This window comes from Hermetia illucens, chromosome 1 (assembly GCF_905115235.1).
Source record: "Hermetia illucens chromosome 1, iHerIll2.2.curated.20191125, whole genome shotgun sequence".
Classification (NCBI taxonomy): domain Eukaryota; kingdom Metazoa; phylum Arthropoda; class Insecta; order Diptera; family Stratiomyidae; genus Hermetia; species Hermetia illucens.
This window is the reverse complement of record NC_051849.1, coordinates 215,374,524-215,402,128: the sequence shown is the minus strand read 5'-3', so window position 1 is coordinate 215,402,128 and position 27,605 is coordinate 215,374,524. Positions and strand designations below refer to the sequence as shown.

The 27,605-nt window shown below is 45.5% G+C and overlaps 2 protein-coding genes across 6 annotated transcripts in view; one reads left to right on the top strand and one right to left on the bottom strand.

Moving 5' to 3' along the window:
- The window catches only part of LOC119660778 (liprin-alpha-1), an 83,140-nt gene extending 65,699 nt beyond the window's left edge, over nt 1–17,441 (bottom strand). For 2 of the 5 annotated variants that reach the window (XM_038069558.1, XM_038069567.1), the window contains exon 1: nt 16,415–17,441. In XM_038069558.1, the coding sequence (XP_037925486.1) occupies nt 16,415–16,663 (249 nt within the window). In that variant the 5' untranslated portion in view covers nt 16,664–17,441. The remainder of the gene's footprint in view (nt 1–16,414) is intronic. The other 3 variants (XM_038069587.1, XM_038069596.1, XM_038069578.1) reach the window with 2 other exon arrangements.
- A 247-nt stretch (nt 17,442–17,688) lies between these two features.
- Nucleotides 17,689–18,929, top strand: LOC119655155 (transmembrane protein 183). Its single transcript, XM_038060906.1, has 2 exons — nt 17,689–17,882; nt 17,942–18,929. The coding sequence occupies exons 1-2, from the start codon at nt 17,843–17,845 to the stop codon at nt 18,862–18,864; spliced, it is 963 nt and encodes a 320-aa protein (XP_037916834.1). The 5' UTR covers nt 17,689–17,842; the 3' UTR covers nt 18,865–18,929.
- The last annotated feature ends 8,676 nt before the right edge of the window (nt 18,930–27,605 follow it).

Sequence of the window (27,605 nt, the reverse complement as noted above, 5' to 3'; positions counted from 1 at the left end):
TTCAGGCAATTCATAGATACCATCGCGCCAAAAATTGGCCGGCTTGGCCGCTATCCACTCATCGAGCCATTTTTTGAGTTCGTCGTAATTGGAGAAGTGCTGGTCAGCCAGGCCATGCTGCATCGACCAGAACAAATAGTAATCAGAAGGAGCAATGTCTGGAGAGTACGGCGGATGGGGTAGGACTTCCCATTTCAACGTTTCTAGATATGTTTTAACGGCTGTGCAACATGTGGACGAGCATTGTCATGTTGCAAAATAACTTTATCATGCCTTTGCTGGTATTGCGGCCGTTTTTTCTTGAGTTCGCGGCTCAAGCGCATCATTTGACGTCAGTAGAGTTTGCCCGTGACCGTTTCGTTGGGTTTTAGCAGCTCATACCACACCCAGCTGGTCCCACCATATACACAGCATGATCTTCTCACCATGAATATTCGCTTTGGCCGTCGATGATGAGGTATGGCCGGGGTATCCCCACGTTGCCCGACGCTAGGGATTATCGTAATGGATCCACTTTTCATCGCCAGTAACTATTCGATGCAGAAAACCCTTCCTTTCTTGCCGTTGGAGCAGTTGTTGGCACGTGAAAAAACGACGTTCGACGTCTCTTGGCTTCAGTTCATACGGAACCCAATTTCCGACCTTTCGGATCATTCCCATTGCTTTTACGCGGTGGGAAATGGCTTGCTGAGTGACTCCAAGTGTTTTTCCAAGTTCTCCTTGCATTTGCGATGGATCTTGGTCGAGCAATGCCTCTAATTCTTCATCTTCAAAAATTGAAAGAACGGACTTTCAAGAAAATTAAGGAATTTTCCTTTGGCATTGTGACTGTAGTGTTCAGTGAATGTCAGTTCTCGCCGTTCATTAGGACAGCCATCGGAGAATTTACACGAAAACCAATCTTTTAACAACCCTGGCCTCGAATCTACGCCAATATTGACGCGTGCAGTGTAGGCCTTCTGAACAAATCCGGGGGGTTTCCGTTACATCTATTGGAACACTCGAGTGGTTTCCTGATACTGCGAGAAAGCTACGGACCGCAGATTGCATATCATTGAAAGTGTCTTATGTTAGCAAATTTTTTTTCATTTTTATTTGTAAGAATGTACCCGATAGTCAGAGCTCTGGGTGTGCGTGGATCTTCCCCCCTCGATCGCGGCACTCGAGTGCGGAGATTTACAACTCCATGCGCGCAGTCGAGCCGTCATTTGTTTTTATTTTCATTTTCCAGATTTTGGTTGGTTCGTTAGGCTTACGCGAATCCCTATGTTTGTGCGATTATTTTCAAGGTCCGATGGGTACCCACGCACTGGTATAGACACGTGAGGGATCGTAGCGCTCAAAGGCCTTCCCCCACATTCCCGAGATTGGCTAGCACAGAGGCTTCTATGTGTCGACCGCGCGTTCCGATGGAGGTTCAGTATTTGCGAGTGAACCTTTCCCCGTCAATTTTGCCAACTTTTTAAGTTTTTGGGATAGCTCTTCCCTCATCTTCGGCCAGTCAGCTCATTGAAGCTTGAGCGAGTCAATAATTCTGGAGAACTCAGTTCTTCGAAATCTTCATAAAACTCCTGGATGCACTTGGTTTACCACTGACCCAATCCTTTTCTGCTTTTACTATATACTGACAACTCTCCTCTTGAACCTGATAAGCAATTTCTCAGAAGTGTATGCAGGTAGCATTATGTGGCTAGCTTTTGCAAGGTCCTCGCATCTTATTTTTATGCTCAATTCCTCCTTTAGTTTCATCTCTTTCGCTTTTATTTTTCGTCAATTATACAACTAGATATGTGAAGTTGTCTCGCAGACGGTATGCAGTTCCTTACCTAGACCATACATCGTTTGTGGGGCCGTTAACGATGATAATTCATCAAGCAATACAGGAATTATTTCCTACCTATCAAACCGACGCTCCGAAGTATCTCTTGAACATCATACTTCTTTTTCCTCTATTTACTACATAAATTTTTTACCCAACAAGTCTCTTGTAGCACCATTCTCCTTTCGCGTTTCTGGACACCTATGGGCTGATAACGCTACCGCACCATAATTTCTTCAGATAGTGATTCTTAGGACATGTAATCGATTGCCATGAATCGCTTGAGAATTTGACTCACTACAGTAACAGCAATATGACTCACTCCATCCTGCAGTTACTGAAAGCCTCTTCAGAGGAACAGCTCCTCTCCTCTGCCTTATCGGCCATTGAGATACCTCCGCCCCTCGTCTAGTGTCCCGGCGAAAGTTGGCATTAATACTGGGGCTAAAAAAAAGTTGCATTTGGCGCCTAATCCTCACTGGTGGTAGTGGAATTTTATCGTGATTTGAGGTCGGATACCAATCGACTCAGCTGTGAATGAGCACCTCCTATAGGGTACTGTAATCCTGTAGTGTACAGTTACGGTCTTACGGTCTCTAATACACTTTAAAGCCCTGATCCATTGGATTGTTGCGCCATCAGAGATGAGGAGAGTCGCATTCTTTGCGACGCTGGTTTGTGTGCTATAAATAGTTAGGTCTCGGTGTTTTCGAAATCCATCCAAAAATTTAGTGAAGTATAAGGGGATCAAGCACTGCAGGATATACTGACGCGGAATATAGCTCCTTGGGGTCAACCCTGTACGAGGTGACCCTACTACTAACAAAACACTACGAATCTACACTGGGGAGTTGAAAAATATCTCCCCCAATCCACTGTGTCATGCGAACCGTGGTCATTGGATAGTTTGCAGTCGGGGGTAACTGGCCATATTCAGAGATCAATATATTAGACGTCAAGAAAAAGACAGGTCTCCGTGGCCCAAGTGCTAAATAGTACCTGCGTCATTTGAAGGAATGCCTGAAGCCAGAAAAGGACCTTAAGAACGTTCAGGATAGACAGGCTTAGCCATCGTTATCGGAGCCAAGAAAGCGGGAAACAACTGAGGTTAGCCCGCATGAGGGGAATGCCCTCAAAAAATCCAAACCTTAACCCGAGAGGAGAGACAACCCGAGTAGGAATCAGGAAGCTCAGGAAACTATTGAAGACTTTGTCGTCACCGAGATACGCTTTCGACTAGGTCACATACTTGTGGACTGCTTGACGGATGACACTGAAGAGTGGCTGTTTAAGCGATTTCGCCGGATTTTCTCCAGCAGCCGCATCTTTGGAGCTAGCCCCATTGGAAGGATATCGCCGAAACAGCTGGTCCGTCGGGCCGGATTACGATCCAAAGTAAGTTTTTACACAAAATTAATATTATAAAAATAATTTCTCTTGTGTAAAAGAAATATAAAGTGCGGGAAATTATAGTGATTGTGTTTCGTCTACACAATATAAAACAGTACTTCAACGTCATCGTTGGTGTGCATTGTTTTTTGTGTTGTTGATACGTGGGCGCGTTCAACCCGAGGCAAAGTCCTTATAGTGTTGCGCCTCCCACGTATTCTGCGTGTTGTTCATACACACTGTCCGTGCAAAACGGAAATATTTAAATCAATTAATTAACCACCAGTTGAAATAAAACCAAAAAATGGAGATCCAGGAGATCATTGAAGCTCAGCAAAAGCGGGTTTTGAAAATTGAAGAGGTTCGGGAGACGCTGTGCAAACTGCGGCAGGAGAAGCGAACTAAGGAACGCTTTGAAACCGCGTGGAGTGAGGTCCGGCAGATCTATTTAGAGTTCATTGCAGAACATAAATGGCTTCTATTATTGAATCCCTCGGCAGATTTAATATATTTTCGAGAGAATAAGCTGGGACTCATGCAATCAGTTTATTTGAAAGCAAAGGAGTTCGTTGAGAGAGTTCATCCCTCTCTTATTCCTGAGGAGAGACAAACAGAGGTCGACCCGTTAACTTTGGGGCCAGTTAGGGAACAAGTTCCTAAACTCCCGCCAGTGACTCAAAATTATATAGATTCCGGTGAAGGAAGTTCGAATAGGGGGGCCGTCCCAAGACAAGTTGAGACAGAGTTATTAGAACGAGACTTGTGCCTAGACGTCAACGACAGACTCCAAGGTGAAGCGACAGCTAGGGATCTGCCCAGGAGTTCAAGCAGGTGTGAAGTTGCGTTCGGAGGGGCATGGGGGGCCTGTGATAAGGATAGACAAAATTATCCAACGTGGAGAGCCGAACCGCGTACATCTAATCTTAGGCCCTTCCCCACCCAACTACGACCGGACTATTTATTAGACCCCAGTCAGCCCCGCCCAGAATATTTGCGGACTCCTGGGCCAAACCGCTTAGAATCCTTCTTGGATCCCAGCCAGACCCGGCCAAACCATTTTGGTCCTTCGAGCCATTTTTCCCCTTGGAACTCAGGATATCGTTTTAGACCCACCCCACCAATCCCAGATATTCCAATATTCAGTGAGGATATCAGTCAATACGAACCATTCAAAAGCCTCTTTAACTCTGTATACGATGGTTCTGAAATCGGTTTTGCGGAGCGCTTAATGATGCTTCAGAGCAAGTTAAGAGGCGTTGCAAAACGTGTAATCGACCATTTACGGATATACGGAGAGAATTACCAACAAGCATGGGTTCTTCTTGACCGAAGATGCAGTAATCGTCGGGCCTTAATAGAAAAGGAAATTCAGGCGTTAGTTGCCTTACCTCAGATAAACCAAAGGGAGGCTAGATCGCTGGGAAGAGCATTGGATACCATGCGTTCCGCAGTTCAGAACCTACGGAAAGCAGGATTCAATGCAAATGAAGGTATTCCATTCATTCCGTTCGTCCTGACAAGGAAAATGGATATGACAACTCGGAGGGAGTTCGACTTAACGTTACGAGATCCAAAAATGCCCGTTACGATAAACGACATCGACCAATTCCTAGAAAATAGATATGTGGTCATGTCCCCCCGTTGGGATGGTCTAAGTGGGATATCCAAGGCGGAGGATCTTGGGAATAAGAGAAAAACCCAGAAGGAGATAGCCTTGCTCTCCTAGTCGGATGGTGAAAAGAGAAACTGGATTAAATGCTTCTTATGTATGGGGAAGCACTTCACAGCCCAGTGTCCTCAATTCATTGAAAGTGCTGACAAGGAGAAACTGCTCCGCCGTTATCATGCTTGCATTTACTGTCTCTCCCACAAATATATCAGTTGGGAAGCGTGCAATAAACGCAAGAATCTCCAATGCGAAATATGCAAAGGGCAACATCTTACTGCCATGCATCCGTGCAAAGGGGATAATCCGTCTTCTGCTGTTCATCATGCAAAAAATTCGACAGCATTGTCATGGTCCGGAACCGTTCTTCCAACAGCTGTCGTTAAGCTAGAGGCAAGAGAAGGATATGCCGTTCCAGTTCGGTGTTTGATCGATCAAGGCAGTCAGAGCAGCTATATAACCGAAGATCTAGTACAAAACCTTCGGTTAAAAAAGAAAAAGGCCAACATCGAAATTTCAGGGGTAGGTAGTGTGTCAGCAGGGAAAGTGTCAGCGGTTGTGTGTCTCACAAATAGTGGCTTAGGACTATAGTTCCTATATTACCAGGCTGGGGAGGAGTAGAACTGTAGACATGTACTGGGGAAGATATGCGAGGAGCACACATGGTGACAGTGTTTCTTCCGTAAGCCGCAACAATAGAGACGAAAGATCTCATGGGCCTTTGATTCGTTCGTTTGGGTTCATGACTGTGAATTTAAAAAATAAAGAGGAACGACTGAGTTAACTATATTGGGCGAGCCTATTAGGAATGGAACAGTCCAAGGTGCTTATTGGGGGATATGAACCCAAGCACACAAAGAACTGTTTAACCCTTACCAAGAAGAACCTCCGCATCATAGTGGAAATTCTCACTGGTCTAGGGAAGCTAGGGATATCTACGGACAATGCCTGCAGGTTCGAGGTCTCTTTTCAAAAATGTTTGATGTGATGTGGATTGGTTTATATTTGGGCAGGGTTCGTCAGTAGGGAGCTATCGTTGTTTTTGAATAATTTCTCATGTGAAATGGTAGAGGATCAAATACTCACGATATCTGCAACCATACTGGGCTCAGGCACTTCAAACTTTCATAGCTTCAAGTGTGTTCAAATGCTTCTACATTTACAAATATTTACCTTCGCCACTGTGCTTGCATTGAAAGATACATTCCCCCGCGACAGTGCTTAGCGCTTAGCGGCGGCTCGCTAGCCTGTAGCCTGTAGTACTATGCAGTGAATGGCGGGCATGTAAATGAATGAAAATCTTTGCTAGCCGGTTTCATATATTAGAAATGGGCCACATGCCTTAATGTCTCTCTTAATTTCAACGAGCAACGAGCCGGTCAAAGCGCCTTCATTTTGTTTCCACGAGTCGTATATGCACGAAAGTATGTCTGCAATTACATGTACTTTCCACCTTTAGCTGATATTTGCCTTAGGGTAATTGGGAAAATGTACATTACGCGATTGTGTGTGCAGAGAAACTGCACTTAGCATATGCGAATATTATCGATACGACCTTTTGGTAGTAAACAACATTGAGAGACATCGTAAACGTTTCCAGCAGATATTGAAATGAATACGCGAAATTAATGACTGTAATCTGCGGTTTTCTAGCGATTTCAGGTTCGGATCAGATGCGTATATGGTTATGATTTCACACCTGAGAAAGATCGTCCGTTGGGGCAATAATCACGATCAGGGGCTTGGTCGTAGATCGATGCCCATTTCCTCTGCACCTATGCACATATTCTCACCGGTATCATTGGAATTTCCCTTGTAACCAAAGCTACAACTTTGTTTTTATCAATTTGAAATCCGAACGTTAGACCTTTCCCATTTTCTTCTTTTGACATCCAATACGACGCCTTACACGGTGATGTGTGTGGGCAGTTAAAAAGATGCGTGCATTCCGTTGACCCACAATGTGTACTGCAGTCCATACAATTCCAAGTAATGCATTCATTATGCCAATGTTTTACGCATTGTTTATTAATGACGGGAAAAGATACTGCCAACCGTACCAAATGTAGAGGGCCATAGGGAAACTTAATGAAGCATAAAACCTGAAGGCAAATGCATTAAATATGCGGCTCAAAATGGAACAACAGCGCTTGTCCCGTTACTGCATCTAAAGTAATAAAGATTTCAGCGGGGAGTTTAGGGAGTCATTACTAGAGTTCGGCGTGGGCAGGTGATAGCAGTTAGATAAAAGTGAAAATCAAAATTATTGAATGAACATTAATTGATTCAGAAAAAACAACTGAAGAAGCTGTGGGACGACTCGTTAAGGTTGTCTGCATTTCAATAAAAACGTGATCAATGTGAAATCGGCGTGGATCTCGGATTACTCCTCCTGATGAATGCCAAAGTATCTTTAATTCCAAATGGAAATGAGCGAAAGATCTGCATATCATTATCCAAATTCTGAGCGTTTTATAACATTTTTAAAGTCATACACGTTTTGCCGTAATCGACGGTTCTAAGGTCTCTGAATCAGATCAGATCCCAGATCCATATTCGTACGTTTGAATGCCAGACTCGATTATACGCAAAAGATTTGTTTATTTAGTTCTATGTATTGAAACACGCTCAGTACGTTCTTTTTTTCCACATTTGTAAACAAGTTTCTGATAAAATGCTCGAATGTATGCGATAATGTTTATTGATAAATATGACAGGCGCGAATTGAAGGTGATACTATGAATCGGCATTGATAAAATTCAAGTGGAGTAATTATGTTTTCTGAAATTAGTCATGTGAGCCAATTTCAATCATTTTAGAATCAATGCTGTCACTACGTTCGAAATATTTGGGAATTGTTAGAATAACTAGTTACCGAGGGAGAATCATGAGGCAATCGTTCGCTGGTACAACCAAGAGTCTATTGGTGCTTTGGAACTGCACGAGACTGCACCAAATAGTAGTCAACTAATCCACTGGTCTTCCGCCCAGGAGAAAACATCGATGATCCATTAATACAGGAGCCCTAGATTCGAGGAGGGCGAACCGTCAAAGGGTTCCAAAGTAAATGTTACTATTTATTCCACAGCATAAGGGACACTGATCGAGGCAGACCAAGAGCATGTATCTTTACCAGGAGGCGCCTGTACGCTTTTCTATGTCCGATTTTGAGATCCAGACAACTAACCCTGGCCAAACTGGAACAAGTTGGAGCGAAACCCGAGTATATCTCCTCGGTTGACATGGCTCACGATCAAGCAGCTTCACCAGAAGAACTACAACATTTGACATTACGATTGCAGCAAAGAGCAAAGGTGGTCAAAGGGTAGTATAGGTCCCAGGGCGAAACGTGGATTGGTACCCACAATGGAGCATAAAACCTGGGAAATGCCTGCTGAACTAACACCTACAGCTCTACTACCAGACCCTATCTCCACCTCTACGTGGTCACCGCTGGGAGCTCTTTCTTAACGAAAAGCTGCAGACGGAGAAGGATGAAGGCGAATCTACCGCGTCTAAAAACGGGACAAATTGTACTAACTGGTCCTCCAGGTTGGAGGTTGGGTAGGGCTGACAACCCTACACGGAAAACAACTTGTTACGAAGCCACAACAAGAGCGTCGGACTGGACGGATATTATTGTGGCCATCCAGTAAACCATGTGCTCGGAGTATGTTTCTTAGTCAGCCAAACAATGAATTATCGGCTTTGAAAACATAAGCAAACCGCTATGCACTCTGCGCTTGCGAGGCAAGTTTAGAAATATAAGCCTCATTAACGTTCACGCCCCTACAGAGGCGACTGCAGAGTCGGAAAAGGATACCTTCTACGAGGCAGTAAAACGAACCCTTGAAGCCTGTCCCAAATATGATATCAAAATCATACTTGGGGATTTTAACAACCAAATAGGGAAGGAAACCGTATTCAGGCGATACGTTGGCTCCCATAGCTTACACGAAAATACAAATGATAACAGACTGCGGATTATTCAATTAGCACGGCCACACGAAATGGTTGTTGGAAGTACCTGCGGTCTACAAACATGCATAGGCCTCTCCAGACGGGAGCACTTTCAACCAAATTGAGCACGTGTTGATCGAACGCCGCCACCTCTCAGCCTTGATGAATGTGGCTCATCCTGCCCAGTCAAAGAGGGAAATCTGATTTCCGACAGAATGGGTATATTGGAGCGATGGGTTGAGTACTTTGATGAGCTACTGAACAACCAGAACATCGGCGAGTTGGAGGTCCCATCAACTGAAGACGACGGACAAATACTGCCACCACCAAGTTTAGGAGAAACAGTCCGTGCAATTCATCGGCTAAAAAATCATAAGTCGCCAGGAGCCGATGGAATTACAGCCGAATTGTTTAAATATGGAGGCGACCAGTTACACCAAGTGGTTCATCAACTTGTGCTCAAGGTATGGGACAGCGAATCAATGCCTGACGATTGGCAAAGAGGCATTATCTGTCTCATACATAAAAAGGGAGATATCACACAGTGCAGCAATTATAGAGGTATCACGTTGCTGAGTACCACCTGTAAGATATTCTCCGCTATTTTGCTAGGCCGGATAGCCCCATACGCCCACAACATCATTGGCCCATACCAAAGAGGCTTCACTCCAGGCAAATCAGCAACAGATCAGATTTTCTCTCTATATATATATAGTGGCAACGTCAGCATCGAAAACCAACCAACCAACAACATCAAATCGCACTGGTCAAACGGGAAGAATAAAGATAGGAGAATACAACTTTGAGACCGTTGACAATTTCTTCTATCCAGGGTCGAAAATCACAACCGATAACAGCTACGATGATGAAATCCGCGCACGGTTGTTGTCAATGAGCGATACCATGACCATCCGGTTGTGGATAAAATCCGGCTCAATAGGTTACGGTGGGCGGGTCACTTAATCTGTATGGATGGGGATGATCCCACCCGGAAAGTCTATAAGGGCAATATCTATGGTAGAAAAAGAAGACGAGGCAGACCCTGCCTAAGATGGAGCGATGGTGTAGGCCAGGACGCCAGACAGCTTTTAAGGATATCGAATTGGTGGACCTCGGCGCAAAACTGGGATGTCTGGAGTTCCTTATTAAGGCAGGCCTAGACCGGATACCGGTTGTTGCGCCGTTGATGATTGATGAATACAAAGTCCTATCTGAAAACTGTTATGCTTATTCTGCAGGTAAATTCACATCCAACTGCATTAACGATGTCTTATTGCGCATTTCAATCGCTAAAAGCAAGGGTCAGCAGGTACTGGGTATGGCGCTGAATATGAAGAACGCCTATAAGAAGGTTGATTTGGTGACCCTGAGTGTCATTGCGGCGACTGACGCATTGAATGACGGTGGTAACAGCTGACGGCCTGGTAGGAGACTAGGGTGACAAATGTCAAGAATGATATATTGTCACAAAGACACTCTTTCAATTATTTTCGAGAATGTGGCCGACCGCAATGTTACTACGAAAAGTAGTTTCTCCCAGCCGGTTAAGGACAATGTGCAGCACCACAACAACACTATCGGCTGCTCTTCAATCTTCTCAAAGGTGCGTCCACTGTCACCCCAGAAGCTCGCTGTTGCGAAGAAAGAGTTTGATGACTTAATGAAACAGGGTATCTGCAAACCTTCCAATTGCTGTTGGTCCTCTCCACTTCATTTGACCCCTAAGCCAAACAGAGAATGGCGGCCATGCGGAGACTATAGGCATCCGAATGCTTAGACAGTTCCAGACCGATATCCCGTCCCACTCATTCATGATTTTGCGCACTCGTTTACGAACTGTCGTGTTTTTGCGACCTTGGATCTAGCCAAGGCGTATCACCAAATCCCTGTCGCTCCCGGAATCATTCCGACGACAAGTTCCTCCCCATTTGAATTTAAAATGGTGGGGGTTGCTATCAACAACCGTCCTATCTATGATTGTATGGAATTCGTTAGATTCGACATTATTGCCTCTGATGAGAGACTACAGGGAAGGCTTGAAGACTTTGGGATGTACAATTTCTCTTTCCGCCAGCAGTGTTATTTTGGAGGAGGGCGGGGGCTCGTTAGCTAGAACAACGGCGTGGATATGGTGGGGCCAAGGCATCACCTCATAGAAGCGGTCGGAGGTATTCTATCTTCATCTCGAAGCACTTGGGCATAACGATTGTTGCGGAGACATAGACCAGAACGGGTCTCACTATACCTCTATATTTTGAGGGACTCACTCAGGGAGATCCCAACTTTTCAGCTTTTTTGACTACGTTGGTAATGGAGTTAACGCGATCCTTTACCGCTAGTGAATCCAAGTTTGCACTCCCCAAGATAGAAATGAATTTGTTTAGTCTAAATACATCTTTGCGGGCCCTCGAGAAGGCGATGGTACAGGATTTTCCCAGATTAATAGGTAATTTGAGTCTGCCACATTGATTAATGAAAATATATGCCTGTTGGCGCAGAACGTCTTAAGCTTTTCCTTGGAGCTTTAATGGCTTTTTGTGGTCCTCATGCTGCCGAAGCGGTTTGAGCCGATCAATTTGTCCCCAACATTTTTTTTTGGCGAAGTTACATAATGATAACGCTTAGGTGCTAGGCCCCATTTAAGAGATATGGGCAATCATATAACTATTTTTTTGATAAAAAAAAAATTCCATCATTCCATTGAATTTGTCACTTTGAGCAGAATAGGATGTCTTTATACCGTAACAGGATCCCTAACGAGGAGCTGGGTTGGAGGTGACTTCAATGCCAGGGTAATGTTTGATAATAACGGCGAGAACGGAGCTCAATGATTTAAACATAAGATCCATGCCGAAATTCCTTCGGCGGAACATTTGCGTCGGAATCAATGGTGTAGTTGGTTGACGGGGAGCGAGTTCTGGAAGACTTTCCGGCGAGTAACCACAATACATCGCGTTCGAAATGGTTGAAGCCATTTCTCGGCGTTCTCCATGCATGTGGAATGCCGCGAAAGTGAACATCGGACGATTCGTCGAAGCTCTTGGAAAAGCCAAAACCATATTGTAAGACACTTCGAAGCATGTTGATGTTGCAGTTGGCGTTATCGTTAATTTAGTTATGAAGACAGTCTGCAGGGCTTCTACGCTCCGGAGGGAACCCAGCCTTGGCTGTGCTACGGACTCTGGTCTCGCTGATGACAAAAGTTGGAAGAAGCAGTCCTTTCAATGAAAAATAAGAAGACGTCAGGACCCGACGGTATCATGGCGTAAGTATATAAACTGATGTTTCGCCATGGGCCGGGACTACATACAGCTTGGTGCAATCAATGCTTAGCTAAAGTCGCGCCTGGTCCATTATGCAGATGATGGTGGGACACTTTTTGCTATACCTGAACAGGCCCAAAGCAGACTTGGAAAGCGGACGGAAGGCTGTTCATGGTTTCAACCTTGCGCTACAAAGAACCAATCCCGACCCTGCGCCTCGTCTCGATTGACGAGTTAATCATAGAGTCAAAACCGAAGACTTAATTCCTTGGGTCGACATTCGACTTGAAGATAAACTTTTTATAGTGAATCAAAGCAACAGTGGGCAAGACCCTAGGCGAAATTTCGGCCTTAATTCGGCTACCGGCAAATGTTGGGGTTTCTTCTTCTAATAGGAAACGTCTTCTTATGAGTGCAAGGTACTTCATTCTAGACTATTGCGCGGAGGTTTGGGCTGATGTCCTTGGCAAGGAAGCGGATCGTAAGCACCTTGCCAACCGCCCTGATCAGACCCGGTTATAATGTTGATCGCCAAAGAGATACCTTTTACATTCCTTGCCAAGGTACGCAAAATCATCCAAAAGCGGAGAACGCAAGGGAGTTGATTGCCGTGTCGTGAAAAAATGATGGGATACGATGATTGAGTTGACATTTGCTTGCGAAGACGAGTCAACAGCGATTTAGGTCCATTGAAACCCGAAATCATGATGAGATTGATTATAGCCTTATCCAACTAAGCTGGGATTGAGTTTTTCCGTGTTACTTGCACAAGATTGAGAAGGCATGATTCCCTGACTCATTATTCTTTACCAATGGATCAAAGATGGCCTGTGGAGTCGGTGCGGGTTTTTTTTCGAATACACACAGTGTATCCAAGTCTTATGGTCTGCCAGGTTTCGCCTGTGTATCCCAAGCGGAAGTGCTGGCGACTTTGGAAATCTGTCGATGGCTGGAGCAAAATTCGAGCCCCAAGTGTAACGTAGCCATTCTGGACGAGAGCCAAGCGACCATCAAGGCCTTGTACTCAGCGACGACATCTTCCAAGCTGGTGGGACAGTGCATAAGAACATAGGGAGGATTGGCCAGGCGAGGCTCTGCTCTTGGCAGTCCTTCGGTGAATATAGTTGGTGTTTCGTTGGCGGCTTACAGGGGAGGAGTCTACTCGTACTACCTGACAGCCGTGGGCCTTAGATGGCGAAGACTTACGAGCTGTACCAAGTCAAGGAGAATTTGGCCCGCTTATAATATAGCCCGATCACGAGAGCTCCTGTGCCAGACGCGTGCAAATGGATTCAAGATTACGGCGGTCTGCACGGGGCACTGGTCCATAGGGGACTATGCCGCCAAGTTCGGCATTCCCTACAATTCGCATTCCCGAAGCTGCGGAGAAGGAAGGGAAACCCTAATGCAATTTCTCTGCGATTGCCCAGCTCTAGCTAGAGTCAGGCTACGGACACTGGGCAAAACGTTCTTTGGGGACCTCAGAGAGATTTCTGGCGGCAGGGTGGCAAAGCTGCTTTCCTTCGTGAATGCTACGGGCTGGCTTTGAAGATCCAAGCCGGCAAGACTCTGCCTCTCTGCTCTCATAATAGCAACCACGGCCTTAGGAGTTTGTGGCATCAAAACGACGCACCACAGCGCTAATTGAGCTCCCTGGGGCGGCCACTGATACCTACCAAACCTACAACTAAACAAACATAACACAAAACAACACAAAATAGTACTCCGTACTGTAAAACAAGAAAATCGGAGTTTTTAGGCACCGGTGGACGGGATTGATCAACGGATTTGGAGTAAAGGGGGTAGGGGAGAGGAGAATTACTGTCCGAGAGAGCCATCCCTGACACATAGTACCTCTGCTCGCGTAACAATGCATTGCGCTTAACGAGATTTTTTATCAGCGGGTTAGGGTAGGACAACCACTTTTTCAGTCTCACGCGCGACAACTTGATCATGTGTGGAATTATGGGGTAAACCCCGGAGAGGTCGTACAGGAGAGAATTTTTGTGAAATTTTAGGTTTGGTCTTCTGTATTTGGCCGTCTATTTCCTGAGTATCGTCCTTTCGAAGCGATGGTAGCCCATGCTGGGAAACCATAGGTCATGATTGGAGAGTTTCGTCTAAAAGGGTTTTGGTGGCAGGGAACAGGGCCCGGGATGAGAGGAGGTTTTTCAATGCAACTGAGGCCTGAGAAGCATTGGCAATAGCAGATCTGACGTGAGGTTTGGATTTAAGTTTGTTGTTGAGAGAGATTCCCAGGAATTTAATGTTTGGTTTCGGCTTGAGCAGGTTTTTACTTTCTGGCACTTTGCGCCAGTGACACTTCCCGCTGGGGTTTCTTAAACAAATTACCTCCGACATAAAGGAATTAACGGTGAGGGCCCACCGGTTGAAATAAGCGATGACCCTATTGGTTAGGGGTTTGAGAGAGAGACTAGTGAGGGCCTGAGACCGCTCGCATATAGGATGGTGTCTTCAGCGAAGAGGATCCCTCCTGATGCGGGAGGACAATTGTCGTTGGGGAAAAAGGGCGGATGGGGAGCTGCCTGAGTTGTCGTTGGCGTCGAGGATAAGTTTACCTGAGAGATGGGATATCGTGGAGGAGGATGTTAAAAAATTTGGGGTCTAGAATAGATCCCTGAGGGACTCCTGAGTTTACCGGGAAGTCGATGTAGCGAAGTTCATCGAAGCGTACGTGGCAAGTTCTATTGGAGATGAGGTTTCCGAGGATACTGAATTAGGGGAGGGGACAATTGGACTGAATTAGTTTGTAGAGCAAGCCTACTCTATACAAACTGAATCAAATGCCTTTTCGAGGTCTAAGTCGCAGGCTACAGTGCAATGCCATATATAGGATTGCTTGCTGGGTGGATCTGAGGTTTTCGAAGTCGAATTGATTAATTAGAATGATGGTGGAGCAGTGTCTATTGAGGTGACTTAGTAGGATACGTTCGAAGATTTTTCCGATATTGGAAAGAAGAGAGATAGGCCTCATATCTTTCAGATCGCCCGAGTACCCCTTCTTAAGGATAGGTATAAGGAGGGCTGATTTCCATGATACCGGGAAGTGTCCGTTGTTCAAGCAGTTGTTGAAGAGAATGGCGAGACGTTCACTGATGGTAGGCGCACACTTCCACAGGACAAAGTTAGAGATTTCAAGTTCGACTTCTTCTAGGGAAGTAAGGAAGGAGGCGAACGGGCCTATTCTGACTATATCAGTCGGGCAGCGGGGGGGAAAGGGGCAAAGGTAAGACCCTTCCAAGCTCAACCTGTTATCGTTGACAGTAGTGGCGACCACCGAGTTTCAGATTGGGTCTGCTGGCGATTTGGCTCTCAATGAGTTGCTGAAATAGTCCCACAGGGGAGCGACACTGGAGGTTTTCTTTGGAATGTTATCCAAAAATGTCCAGAAATAAATACAACGTTTTTGATTTGAAAAGTACGAAATCATGACCGATATTTCTCCTCGAATAAGCGAACAAACCCTCACAATCCTTAGAACATTCTCCCACAACCAGGAAAACTCCCAGCCCTAAATTCCTTTCCTGAAATTCGCACGCGTACCGAACAAATACTTCCCGATTACACCTCATCCAACTCGGCCATTTGAGAAATTTGCTATTTTTAAAATTGCAGAGCCAATTCCCAGCTTAATCCGCTGCCAATCACACACGACACTGCCGCGTCTCTGTCAGCAAACATTTCCCATTCACACATTTCTTCACGCAGAAAAATAACAAAAACCAGAGGTCAATGAAATCTTGATTGATTTTATTTTAGGAAACGCGCCTCCGTCGCTTGCCACCCAACCTCGCCGCCCAGCCCCTTCCCGACGACCTTACACAGTACCCAGGCCCATTGTGCCATTCACGGGGCGCACTCACGTTCACGTGCATCCGTGCCACGGACGACGGCGAGCTAGTGAGTGAGTGACATACGATAAGTGCCAATTGGGGAAGCAAACGCAACACACCCTGAAATCGATTATTGTACCGAAGACATGGGGCGGCGATGGCGGGCGAACTAGCGACCGCACGGCACAGTCGGCGGAATCGTCGCGTGTATGGTCCGTTTGGAGGCCGGGTCGGCTCTTGGCTCTGGTCTGGTGCTTGCTAGTAGCGAGCATCGAGACGAGAACGATGGCACGATAGGCGAGGGCCAAGGCCGTGCTTGAAACCGGCAGAGGCGGCAATTGCGCGGTCGCATCATCTTCTACATGTGACAGGTGCACTGGGGGCGATTTGACAGACGACGTGCGAGGGCGGGGGCGCCTTCACGCGGTTGCTCAACAAGCAAGGACACTCGCTCCGATCTTACCTGTGGCAGATTCGCGTTGATCTGGCGCTGGAGGCTGTCGCGCTCCTTCTCGGCTTCCTGCAGCTTAACATCCGCCTCGCCCAGCCGCTCCTGGGCCTCACGCAGGCTGTCCATCAGCTTGTCTCGCTCGTCCAGCATCGAGACCATCAGTTGCTCGAAATTCGCGTCCTCGCCGCTGAACTGCGAGGACCTCTGTGAAATGCTATCCTCAGAGATCGTAGGCATCACGTCACACATCATATTCCACATTTTGAGCTGCAATCACTCCAGCCAAAAATAAACTACACACAATTCGCGCACCGCGGCCGAGCGCTGCGACCAAAACAACCGCGGGGGGAGGCGAACGATCCGCAAGAATTCTGGAACCGCCCGATCCCTTTCACTTTTCAGACGACGATTCCGCGCACGACGTCCCACGATCGCTCGCTTTTCAGTCAGACAAATCACTCAGGGGGCAAACAGGAGACGCATAGCACCCGTCGCAAACTCACTAATTATCCAGCTTTCCGCGAATTGACATCTTATCGCGCGTTCACTAACTTTTCCGGACTTAGAGCGCTCCCTCCAACTTCGGTTCCAGATTACATACGCGACCTGCCTATATGTTTCATGTGTATTCCATGAGTAATCCGCAAACTAGCCACCAATTATCACTGCCAATATATGGGCCACAACTCGCATTACTCTTGCTGGATATTACCAGCTAGTTGGGTCTTACACGGCAATTTTTTAATCCAACAATTCGTAATGTAGAGAAGACGACGACGACCTCCCAGATACCGCCCGCAGATTTGCAAATCAACGAATGCGCCGCGCTCAAGACTCCACACCCAATCCGACTTGATCTTCGATCACTTCACTGCCAATTTCAAGTCACGTTACGGTGCAAAAACAGGTCTGTCCGCGTTTTTCCCCGAGATTTTTCACATTCAGGAAAATCCTAGCCCGGTCGCCATATTGTGTCAGTTCTACATGTCAATCTCTCAGACTTTTCGCTTTTCACGTTCGGCGCCGAATCTTGACACATCCAATGGACAATCGTAGCGAGAGGACATCTGGTTGTGAGTTTTGGTGGATTGTAGGCGGATTCCCATAGTGCAATCCGCAAATTCAATTACGAGGTTGCAAAAGATAGAATTGATTCGAAAACGCCTCACAATTAAAAAAGAATCGAATGCATCAATTTCTAAGAGACTTTCACAATATAAAGCCAATTTGAACTTGTTCTGCATTTCAAAGCATTCATATGAGTTGTCACAGTGACAGCTTCGAACAATCCAACAGCTGTCGACTGCGTGTTTGTCCGCTAGCCATGGCGAATTTAACTTTAAAACGATAGCAAATTCACTACTTTTATACATCACTCAGTGTATAATATTCCACCCGAACCAATAATGAACTACAAAACCACAATTCCCTCGCCTGACAATGTCAAACAAGAGCTCAAAAGACTGGAAGCTGTACAATAGTAAGATCCCTTGCCCAATTCATCTTGATTTCCCTTTATATCTTCTTGATCCTTTGCAGACCTCACCGTTCTGGATTTTGCTGACTCTCCACGTACCTGCAAAAGGCTGCCAAAGGGCAAACTTGGTGTAAAAGGCTTAACCGAGTCAGTCCTTGTTGAAGAAACTACGTCTGATGCGGATACTGAGGAGGCGCTTCCCGCACGGGGAGTTCCTCCTGACCACAAAGAATCCAGCACCCAACAAGCTGACCATCAATACAATGATCTCCAACTTGATATTTGGTTTCTAATTTCGGAGCATATTCCCCCGGAGGATGTGGGCCGATTCGCTTTGATTTGCCAGAAAACGCGATATGTCGTCTCCACGGCAAAGTTTTGGTTCCATTTGTATAGAAAATGTTATAATCGTAAAGTGGAGCTACCGGTGTGCCTGCAACCAGAATCTCTGGGTCATTTAAGAGAACTCCGCTCCTGTGTGATTCGCGCACTCTTCTACTTGTATCCTCCTTTCGTGGAAAGACTACGCACCCCCTCAGATCCAACAAGTTTACTGAAATTTAAATGTGTTGCAGTCTGGTATCGACGGGTCAAAGACTATTGGTCACTTTGCTACAAGTTTTCGAGGAGTAACGGAAGACTCTCCCAGAGAGATTTCTTTGAAGAAGAGGAAGTCGATAATTGGGAAGACATCGATGTATCCCAACAGGCTCCCACCAGCAACATTCATACCAACCCGGAAGAAGGCAATCGAATTCTGGTTGTCACCACGGATCGCTTCTATCCACCTCCTGATTTCATGGCCCCCAATCTGCACCTGACTAAAATTATCCAGCCTCTTTCACAAAGCCTGCGGGAGTTCAAACTTGAAATGAGTTTCTCGGAATATAATGGCAAAAAAGTGGGGATAGCTACGTACGATCCAATTAAACAGTGCAAAATCTTGAAATGGTGGGAACCGGAATATTATTCATATCTAAGTTAATTGCTAGAAGCAGCATTTCCATGTATAAATGAAATAAAGTGATATTTGAAATGATTTTCTTAACATTCGGTGTTTCGTGAATGGCGTCGCTTAAAATTGGTCTAAATCCCAATAAAAGTTCTTCGTCCGAAATGTTAATAGTTTCGCCAATAGCCAAACAAGGGAGCCTATGCGTTTACCTTATGAACTTGTTAACCGCAAGAGAAAACAAAGTAAACGTTTTCTAGAAAGGACCATTTATTGTAAATATCTGTGTGTGTGTGATTTTTGAACATTGCCCAATTCGGGCTACAAGAATGTAAGCGGGCGGTCCGCTCAGGACGACCGATGAAACAAAAAGGAGAAATGTTCGAGCTAGAAGACGGCACGCGGCCATGACATTTGCTTGCGTGCGCGTCGTGAAGTTCGCTACACAACTGTGGAGTGTGTGCGGTTTGTCAGGGGTGCCACAGCCACTCGCCCTATGCAAGCTGCCTGAACTGAAGGCAACCCAAGAACAGTATAATCTGGTTGGATATTTCTCACATTCGGCTTTTGTAGATCGAAGTGGACCCCATACGGTGGCCTAACGCTGCCCTCTTGTTGTTGTGAAAGGGTGTCGACAAGGACATAACCTGCCACTAGCAAGCTTGTTTGCACGGTGCTGGTCTGCCGTCGATGACGATGATATAGCGACTATCGTCTAGCCTTCGAATCACCTTATGTGGTCCTGTGTATGGCAGTTTGACAACTGCAACGAGTTTGAAGACATGTGGAGGACGATCTTCGATTTAATGTGGTAGGTGCTGTAGGTCTCGAAGGTGGCTTCGCAGATCATCATCATCAACGGCGCAACAACCGGTATCCGGTCTAGGCCTGCCTTAATAAGGAACTCCAGACATCTCGGTTTTGCGCCGAGGTCCACCAATTCGATATCCCTAAAAACTGTCTGGCGGCCTGACCTACGCCATCGCTCCATCTTAGGCAGGGTCTGCCTCGTCTTCTTTTTCTACCATAGATATTGTCCTTATAAACTTTCCGGGTGGGATCATCCTCATCCATACGGATTAAGTGACCCGCCCACCGTAACCTATTGAGCCGGATTTTATCCACAACCGGACGGTCATGGTATCGCTCATAGATTTCGTCATTGTGTAGGCTACGGAATCGTCCATCCTCATGTAGGGGGCCAAAAATTCTTCGGAGGATTCTTCTCTCGAACGCGGCCAAGAGTTCGCAATTTTTCTTGCTAAGAACCCAAGTCTCCGAGGAATACATGAGGACTGGCAAGATCATTGTCTTGTACAGTAAAAGCGTTGACCCTATGGTGGGACGTTTCGAGCGAAACAGTTTTTGTAAGCTGAAATAGGCTCTGTTGGCTGCCAACAACCCTGCGCGGATTCTATTGTCGCAGCTGTTGTCGGTTGTGATTTTCGACCCTAGATAGGAGAAATTATCAACGGTCTCTAAGTTATAGTCTCCTATCTTTGACGAGTGCGGTTTGATGTTGGTTGATTCGTCTTCGGACGTTGCCACCATATATTTTGTTTTGCCTTCATTGATGTGCAGCCCAAGATCTCGCGCCAAACTCCGCCTTCTCGATCTGGATGAAGGCAGTTTGTACGTCTCGGGTGGTTCTTCCCATGATGTCGATATCGTCAGCATAGGCCAGTAGTTGGGTGGACTTGAAGAGGATCGTACCTCTTGCATTTACCTCAGCATCACGGATCACTTTCTCGAGGGCCAGGTTAAAGAGGATGCATGATAGCGCATCTCCTTGTTGATGTCGAATGGTCTTGAGAGTGATCCTGCTGTTTTTATCTAGCCTCGCACATTGGTCAGGGTCAGCCTAGTCAGTCTTATAAATTTCGTCGGGATACCGAATTCTCTCATGGTCGTGTACAGTTTTACCCTGGCTATGCTATCATAGGCGGCTTTAAAGTCGATGAAAAGATGGTGCGACTGATGTCCATATTCCAACAGTTTTTCCATCACTTGCTGCAGAGAGAAAATCTGATCTGTTACTGATTTGCCTGGAGTGAAGCCTCTTTGGTATGGGCCAATGATGTTCTGGGCGTATGGGGCTATCCGGCCTAGCAAGATAGTGGAGAATATCTTATGGATGGTACTCAGCAACGTGATACCTCTATAATTGCTGCACTGTGTGATATCTCCCTTTTTATGTATGAGACAGATAATGCCTCGTTGCCAGTCGTCAGGCATTGATTCGCTGTCCCGCACCTTGAGCATAAGTTGATGAACCACTTGGTGTAACTGGTCGCCTCCATATTTAACCAATTCGGCTGTAATTCCATCGGCTCCTGGCGACTTATGATTTTTTAGCCGATGAATTGCACGGACTGTTTCTCTTATACTTGGTGGTGGCAGTATTTGTCCGTCGTCTTCAGTTGGTGGGACCTCCAACTCGCCGATGTTCTGGTTGTTCAGTAGCTCATCAAAGTACTCAACACATCGCTCCAATATGCCCATTCTGTCGGAAATCAGATTTCCCTCTTTGTCTCGGCAGGATGAGCATCGAGGTGTATAAGGTTTCATCCTGCTGACTTGTTGGTAAAACTTGCGCGCCTGGTGCGGTTGCACTCTGTATTTTTCGAGTTCACAGACCTGTTGGTTCTCCCAGGCCGTCTGTGAAGTCGCTTTTCCGCTCGCCGGAGTTCGTAGTAAGTCTCCGCGCATGACCGCGTCCTTCGAGAACGTTACATTTATGATAACGCTCTTCAGGTGATTGTCAAAATCATTTATTGATGTTTCATCTCCAGGATCTCTGTTAACTACAGTTATTGTGGCGTCCATTTCCCTCTTATATGATAGGTATTGCGGATCGCTGTGTTGTGGATGGCTTCAGTGTTCAGTTGTTGCTGCCATGCAAGTCGTGGATGCCGTTCGACGAGCGGAGGCACATAGCCTCCGAACTCGTCGGGTACTGCTAATCGTAACGCTTGACATCAGAAACGCCCTTAATTCCGTTAGATGGAAAAACATTCTAGGCACACTAGACAATACTTCCCACGTGCCGAACTATTCCTTACGGATTTTGAGGGACTATCTGAGGAACCGCTCCCTGCTCTATTAAGCGCTAGAGAGTCAGAGCAGGATGGAGGTCATGTCAGGGGGCGTACCAATCCATCTTAGGGCCGGATCTCTGAAACACTACCTTTGATAGTCTACTTAAACTCGACATGCTAGAAGAGTCGCGCCTGATCGGTTATGCAGATGTGGTCTCGGCGCTTATTGCTGGACGCACTGTCGGCGCAAAACAGACTCGGGATATTGATGCGGCGGGTAAGCGGGTGGATGACTATTCATAGTTTCAACCTTGCACTGAAAAAAAATGAAGTAGTCATCCTGATAAAAATGAGAATTCCGACCCTGCGTCCCATATCGTTCGGCGAGTCGATAATCGAGTCAAAACCAGCGGTAAAGTACCTCGGGCTGACTTTTGACTCAAAGATGAGTTTTTTTGAGCGAATCAAAGCAGCAGCGAACAAGGCTGCAGCTGGAGTTTCGACGTTAAGTAGGCTAATGACAAATATTGGGGGTCCTACGTCTAGCAGGCGATACCTCCTAATGAGTTCAACACATTCTGTCCAGCTCTAGGGTGCAGAGGTATGGGCTGACGCTGTTGGCAAGGGGGTATGGTATATCATAAGCGTCTCGCACAAGATTAGAAAGGCACGATCGCCGGATTGTTTGCAATGGAGTTGTGGACGACGTCCTCCACACAAAGTGGGATGGGTTTCGTTAGCAGCTCTATTTAAACACAGGGGATCTCTCTCCAGACAACAATATCGAGATGTTGAGGAGCACAGTTGGAGCCATGAGGCCCATTACGTTTGAGTCCTTCACGTTTCAAAGAAGATAGAGCTCGATCGGTAGAGGAGGCGGGTGGCAGGGTGCTCCTTGAACTGACAGTTCCTTTTCTTTCTCTCCTCTCTCGTTGGTGAAAGGAATTCCCTAAATTTGAAGGCTCCGCAAGGCGGGAGAGCTAGCCCGAAATAATGTGGCAAACGGTTTCAAGCTAGCTCTCTGATGTGGAGATGTTTGGTTGGTAGTCCGACGAGCTACATACAGGAGTCCAACACTTTATGCGTAAATGCATTTACCTACCTCACCCACAAAAAAAGAAAGAAAAAAGAATACGGGCTCCGTCCCTACTTGATCGTTTCTGTTGGGGCGTGAATGTTAATGAGGCTTATATTTCTATATTAGTCTCGCAAGCGCAGAGTGCATAGAAGTTCGCTTATGCTTTCAAAGCCGATAACAGCAGGTTTCATTTCTTGGCTGACTAAGAAACCTACTCCCAGCACATGATTTACTGGATGGTCACTATAATATATGGTGGCTCATCTCTAGGAAACCGGTCTCTCCAATGCATCTACTGCAACGCTGTTACATCAGCCCTATATTGGGACAGGGTATCAGCTAGCTGTTTGGCAACTCCATCTCTGTACAGAGAGTCTTATCTACGTGAAAATGTATGGTTTGGCGTTTGTTACATTTTACTTTTCAGGTGATCAGTGGGAAATTGAATTTAGTCGGGCGATGGCGATCCATTTACATTTCTTTTGGGACAGGTAAAAAAGCTGGAATTATTTGTGTAGCAAGACACGGAACAATATTTCCGTCGCATTTCAGGCGCGAAGTTAAATTTGAGATTGTGAGGTTGACGCGATTTGTGACGTCACGCACAATGGCGCGGGGTTTTTAGTGCATTGACTTTACCAGTAACGTACCTCTGGTATCAATTGAAGCCACCTTCCTGACGATGTATTCGAGAACCAAATTAAAGAGTGGTGGAGCCAGACCATCACCTTGCTTAGTTCCTGACACTACAGGAAAGTTTTGTGCCAGTTCATTTTGGATTTTTACCTGGCCCTCATCTTAATAAAATTTGCCTTTTTTTAACTCTATGTAGTGTATATATTCTGTTTATATGCCATAAATAATGTGACAATATGCAATATAACATGGAATTTTAATGCAACAAAAATGTGACAAAATTTATTGATAAAAAAAATTCTCTGAATTTTATTACAAACCAAAAAAGTCAAAATATCGAGTGTTTCCTCCTCTTGCTTGAATAATAGTCTGCACCCTTGCAGGTGAGTATGGTCCTATTGCTCTTCTCCAGCAGTCCTCAGCTCTTGGAGGTCTATGTGAGGAGATATTTTCTTGCCGCAAGGACTTTTTAAGATGACATCTTTCTTTCTTCTTTCGGTAATTTCAACGCTCAGGCCTTTAGTATGCCCATTGAATTAACCCATTTAGAAAACCATAAACATCCATGACTATAGCTGGGATTCGAAATCGGGGCACATCGTTGAGATTGTGAAACTGACACGCAACCAACCACTCCAAGGTTCGGGTACAGACCTCATCGAGGTATTTCCCGACAATATCGGCGACGTGTGGTCCGACTCTGTCGTGTATAAAAAGGAAACTAGGACCTATAAACAGCGCAAAAGTGACTACATACTCTTCGAGGATGTCCCTTATGTAAGTTTGTGCAATGATGGGCGGTCTTCGTAACACATTAAGGTCAGTCTTCCGAACGCCAGCCAAGCCGTCTGCCATAGATCGAAGTAAGTGATGGTCGAAAAAGATGAATAAGGGAAAATAGGTCTTTCCTTTTAAACGTTCCCAAGTAGGCTTTCGGTAATACGATGTTCAATTAGTTGGACGTACTTCTCGGTCTCGTTGCTCTGGTTTCAAATCCAGGTTCGTCGTGGATGTTCGTGCATCACTTTAGATTGATTGACCAACCGATTCATTTACTCCCGTTAAGGCCATTTACATAGCTACATAGAAGCTCAAAAGCCTTAGGACCTCGTAGATTCCCGATTGGACCACTGACAAAAACTCATCATGCCAGCCATTGAACCTTACGATCATATTACCCTCAATATCGTCTCTAATTATTCCCAAAATATAGAAAGAAAGGCAATTCCAATTTCGGAGCCAAAGAAGACCGCAAGGCTAGGCAAAATTTATCGCACGTTTTCAAGATGTTCGAAACGTTACTCTATCCAATACTTTTTGCCCATACTCAACTTGTGAACATCTACACAGTTTGCAGAAATATATGAATACACATGTCGTGGGACCAAAGGAGTATTACCGCTAAAGTAGTTTCTAACTGAGCTCCTTCTACTAACTAAAGGGCTTTCACTGACTGCTCGATTTGACTACTGGAAACATCTCCAGTCTGTACGATTAGATCAATGGATATCTAAACAAACTTAGCTCCATCTTTGTCAGCAGAAACAATCTACTCCTAAGCCCACCGAAACCCTATCAGTAGGCGTTATCAGCACACGTCTCTCTGATATGTGACAAGATAAGGCAGGGCCATCCAAAGATTTAAGGGAGAACCTCTCGACGTTAACACCTACAGATGTACCCCTGTTCCCTTGCACCATGGGGTCCTAAGGTCGATTATAATAATAATCCTTGGTGCAACAATCCATATTGGATCAGGGCCTTGAAGTGTGTTAGAACACTTCATTCAAGACCGTAAAGGTACACTACAGTACAATGTAGGAGGCAATGTGGTCAGCATTGCGCTCGCCTGAGATTATTACCCTGATTTGACTCAGGTACTCATTCACAGCTGAGTCGCCTGGTGTCCTGACGTCAAATCACGATACAAATCCCACTGCCACCAGTGAGATTTGAACCGCGACCTTCCGTACGACAGTCTTGTGCTCTGACCACTCAGCTATCCGGATCGGCGGACTACGCTGCTTAAGCTCGACCCGATAACGATGAAACAGCAATACCAACTCACCAGACAAGAAAACCCTACTCAATGAAAGCTACTTTTGTCCAGCTACGATTGGATACTCCGGCCTAAATTCACATTTATTTTGAGTTGTTTTTGAATCAGCCATAACACCCAACGATCTAACTGCCCTACCACACACCCAGGGGTCATAGATTAAGATTTGTCAAGCATACTTCAGAGAGTCATGCACTCGATACAACTTTCGGAAGGATAAAAACTTCCTTAATGACCAATTTGTTTGCATCTTCTATATTCTGTTCATCAGTGTAGTTTTTTCAATTGGAAAGTTTCGTAAGACACGTTCTTCTTCACATTCTCGATTATTGTAAAATGAATTTCACGCGACTCCGTCAAATCACTCAATTAAGCATATTCGATAAAGGCTCGATCCCCTTGAAACGCGCCATCGTCAGCGGCAGTGATCTGTCCAGAGCTGAGCGATTTAAATATCTCGGATCAATGTTATCAGCCAATGGAGAACTACGTTATAAACCTGAATGAAGTGGCGTTCCACAACTGGTGTTGTGGATCAACGAACGTTTGAAATCAAAAATTTACCGCAATGTCGTTCTCTATGGTTCTGAATGTTGACCGACTATAAAAGACAATGAACGGCGGTTTGCAGTAATGGAGACGAAGACATTGCGTTGGACTAGTGGCGTGATACGTTTTGATCACATCCGAAATGAGGATAATCCGCGATCGATATGGAATTGCACCAATCGTGGAAAAATTGCGAGAGAGGCGTTTTCGATGGTATGGTCACGCAATTCGAACTAACAAGAATTCACTTGCCAAGATTGGTCTGAACGTCGAAGTCGATGGTAAACGATCAAAAGGGCGGCCGAAACAACGGTGGCTTGATGCGCTGGATTGGGATTTAAAAGTTTTGCAATTGCATCCAGATCAGGCATTTGATAGAACCAAATGGCGAAGCCGATCACGAGCCGACCCCGTTTGTGAACGGGACAAAGGCTGAGGAAAAAGAAGAAGTTAAAGGAAAAAATTACTCCCTCTTGCGGCTTGGCTCGCCTGCAATCACAATTTTCTGATGTAAAGTCATATCCCCAAGCAACGCAGCTATCACTCAACAAATCACCGATGACAAACGAATAGGTTTTGAATCAAAACTACACAACCCAATAAGGGTGTCTTTTTACGAACCTTTGAATCAAATCCCGTCAGCGCAATGAATTGTAGGCAGTGCGTTTAGCCTTCCTTCCATCTTCTCTGTGACATATACGAACCACTTCCTTAACCTTTTCCTGAAGAAGAATTCCAAGAGAAAGGACATTACGGGCAAAAAATAATAGATTACACGATTGATATAATTTTTCTAAAACGCATTTATTTAAAGCCTCAGTTGGAATACAGTTTAGACAATCGTCTAAAGCACACTTACCTCCATGCATCCCTCCAACATTCACCGACCAAATAAATCACCTAAATGAGACTCAGAAAAGAAAAAGTAAAAAAAAAGAAAGAAAAGAAAACATTTGGCGAAAAACAAACAGCAGGTAAAAATTCAGGAACCTCATATGCCTCAGGAAACCGGCAACTGACTCGCGCAGCAAACAGCAGCACGCCAACAAATATGATTGCCGCCTCGGTAAACAGCATATATGCATACACAAAAACTCCCCATTCTAAACTGCCAACTGAATACTGCATTGTGCTGCTCGAAACTGCTTTGACTACTTGAACTGTGTACAGCTACCTCTCTCTATCTCCAAGGAATAAACTGAACGCGAAGGCCGCTCCCCGCTATCTTTCCGTGAAATTGTCTATGACATTCAATCGAAACCCTCACGACTCTGCTCATTGTGATAGATAAATACGTTACACATTGCTTGCAATCGTTCTGCTTCCTAATCCAAATTCAATTCTAGTTAAATTCACACGTTCTCATTAGTTTTTTTCCTTTCGTGACTTAGCTTTTCTCTAACTTTTACGAGAT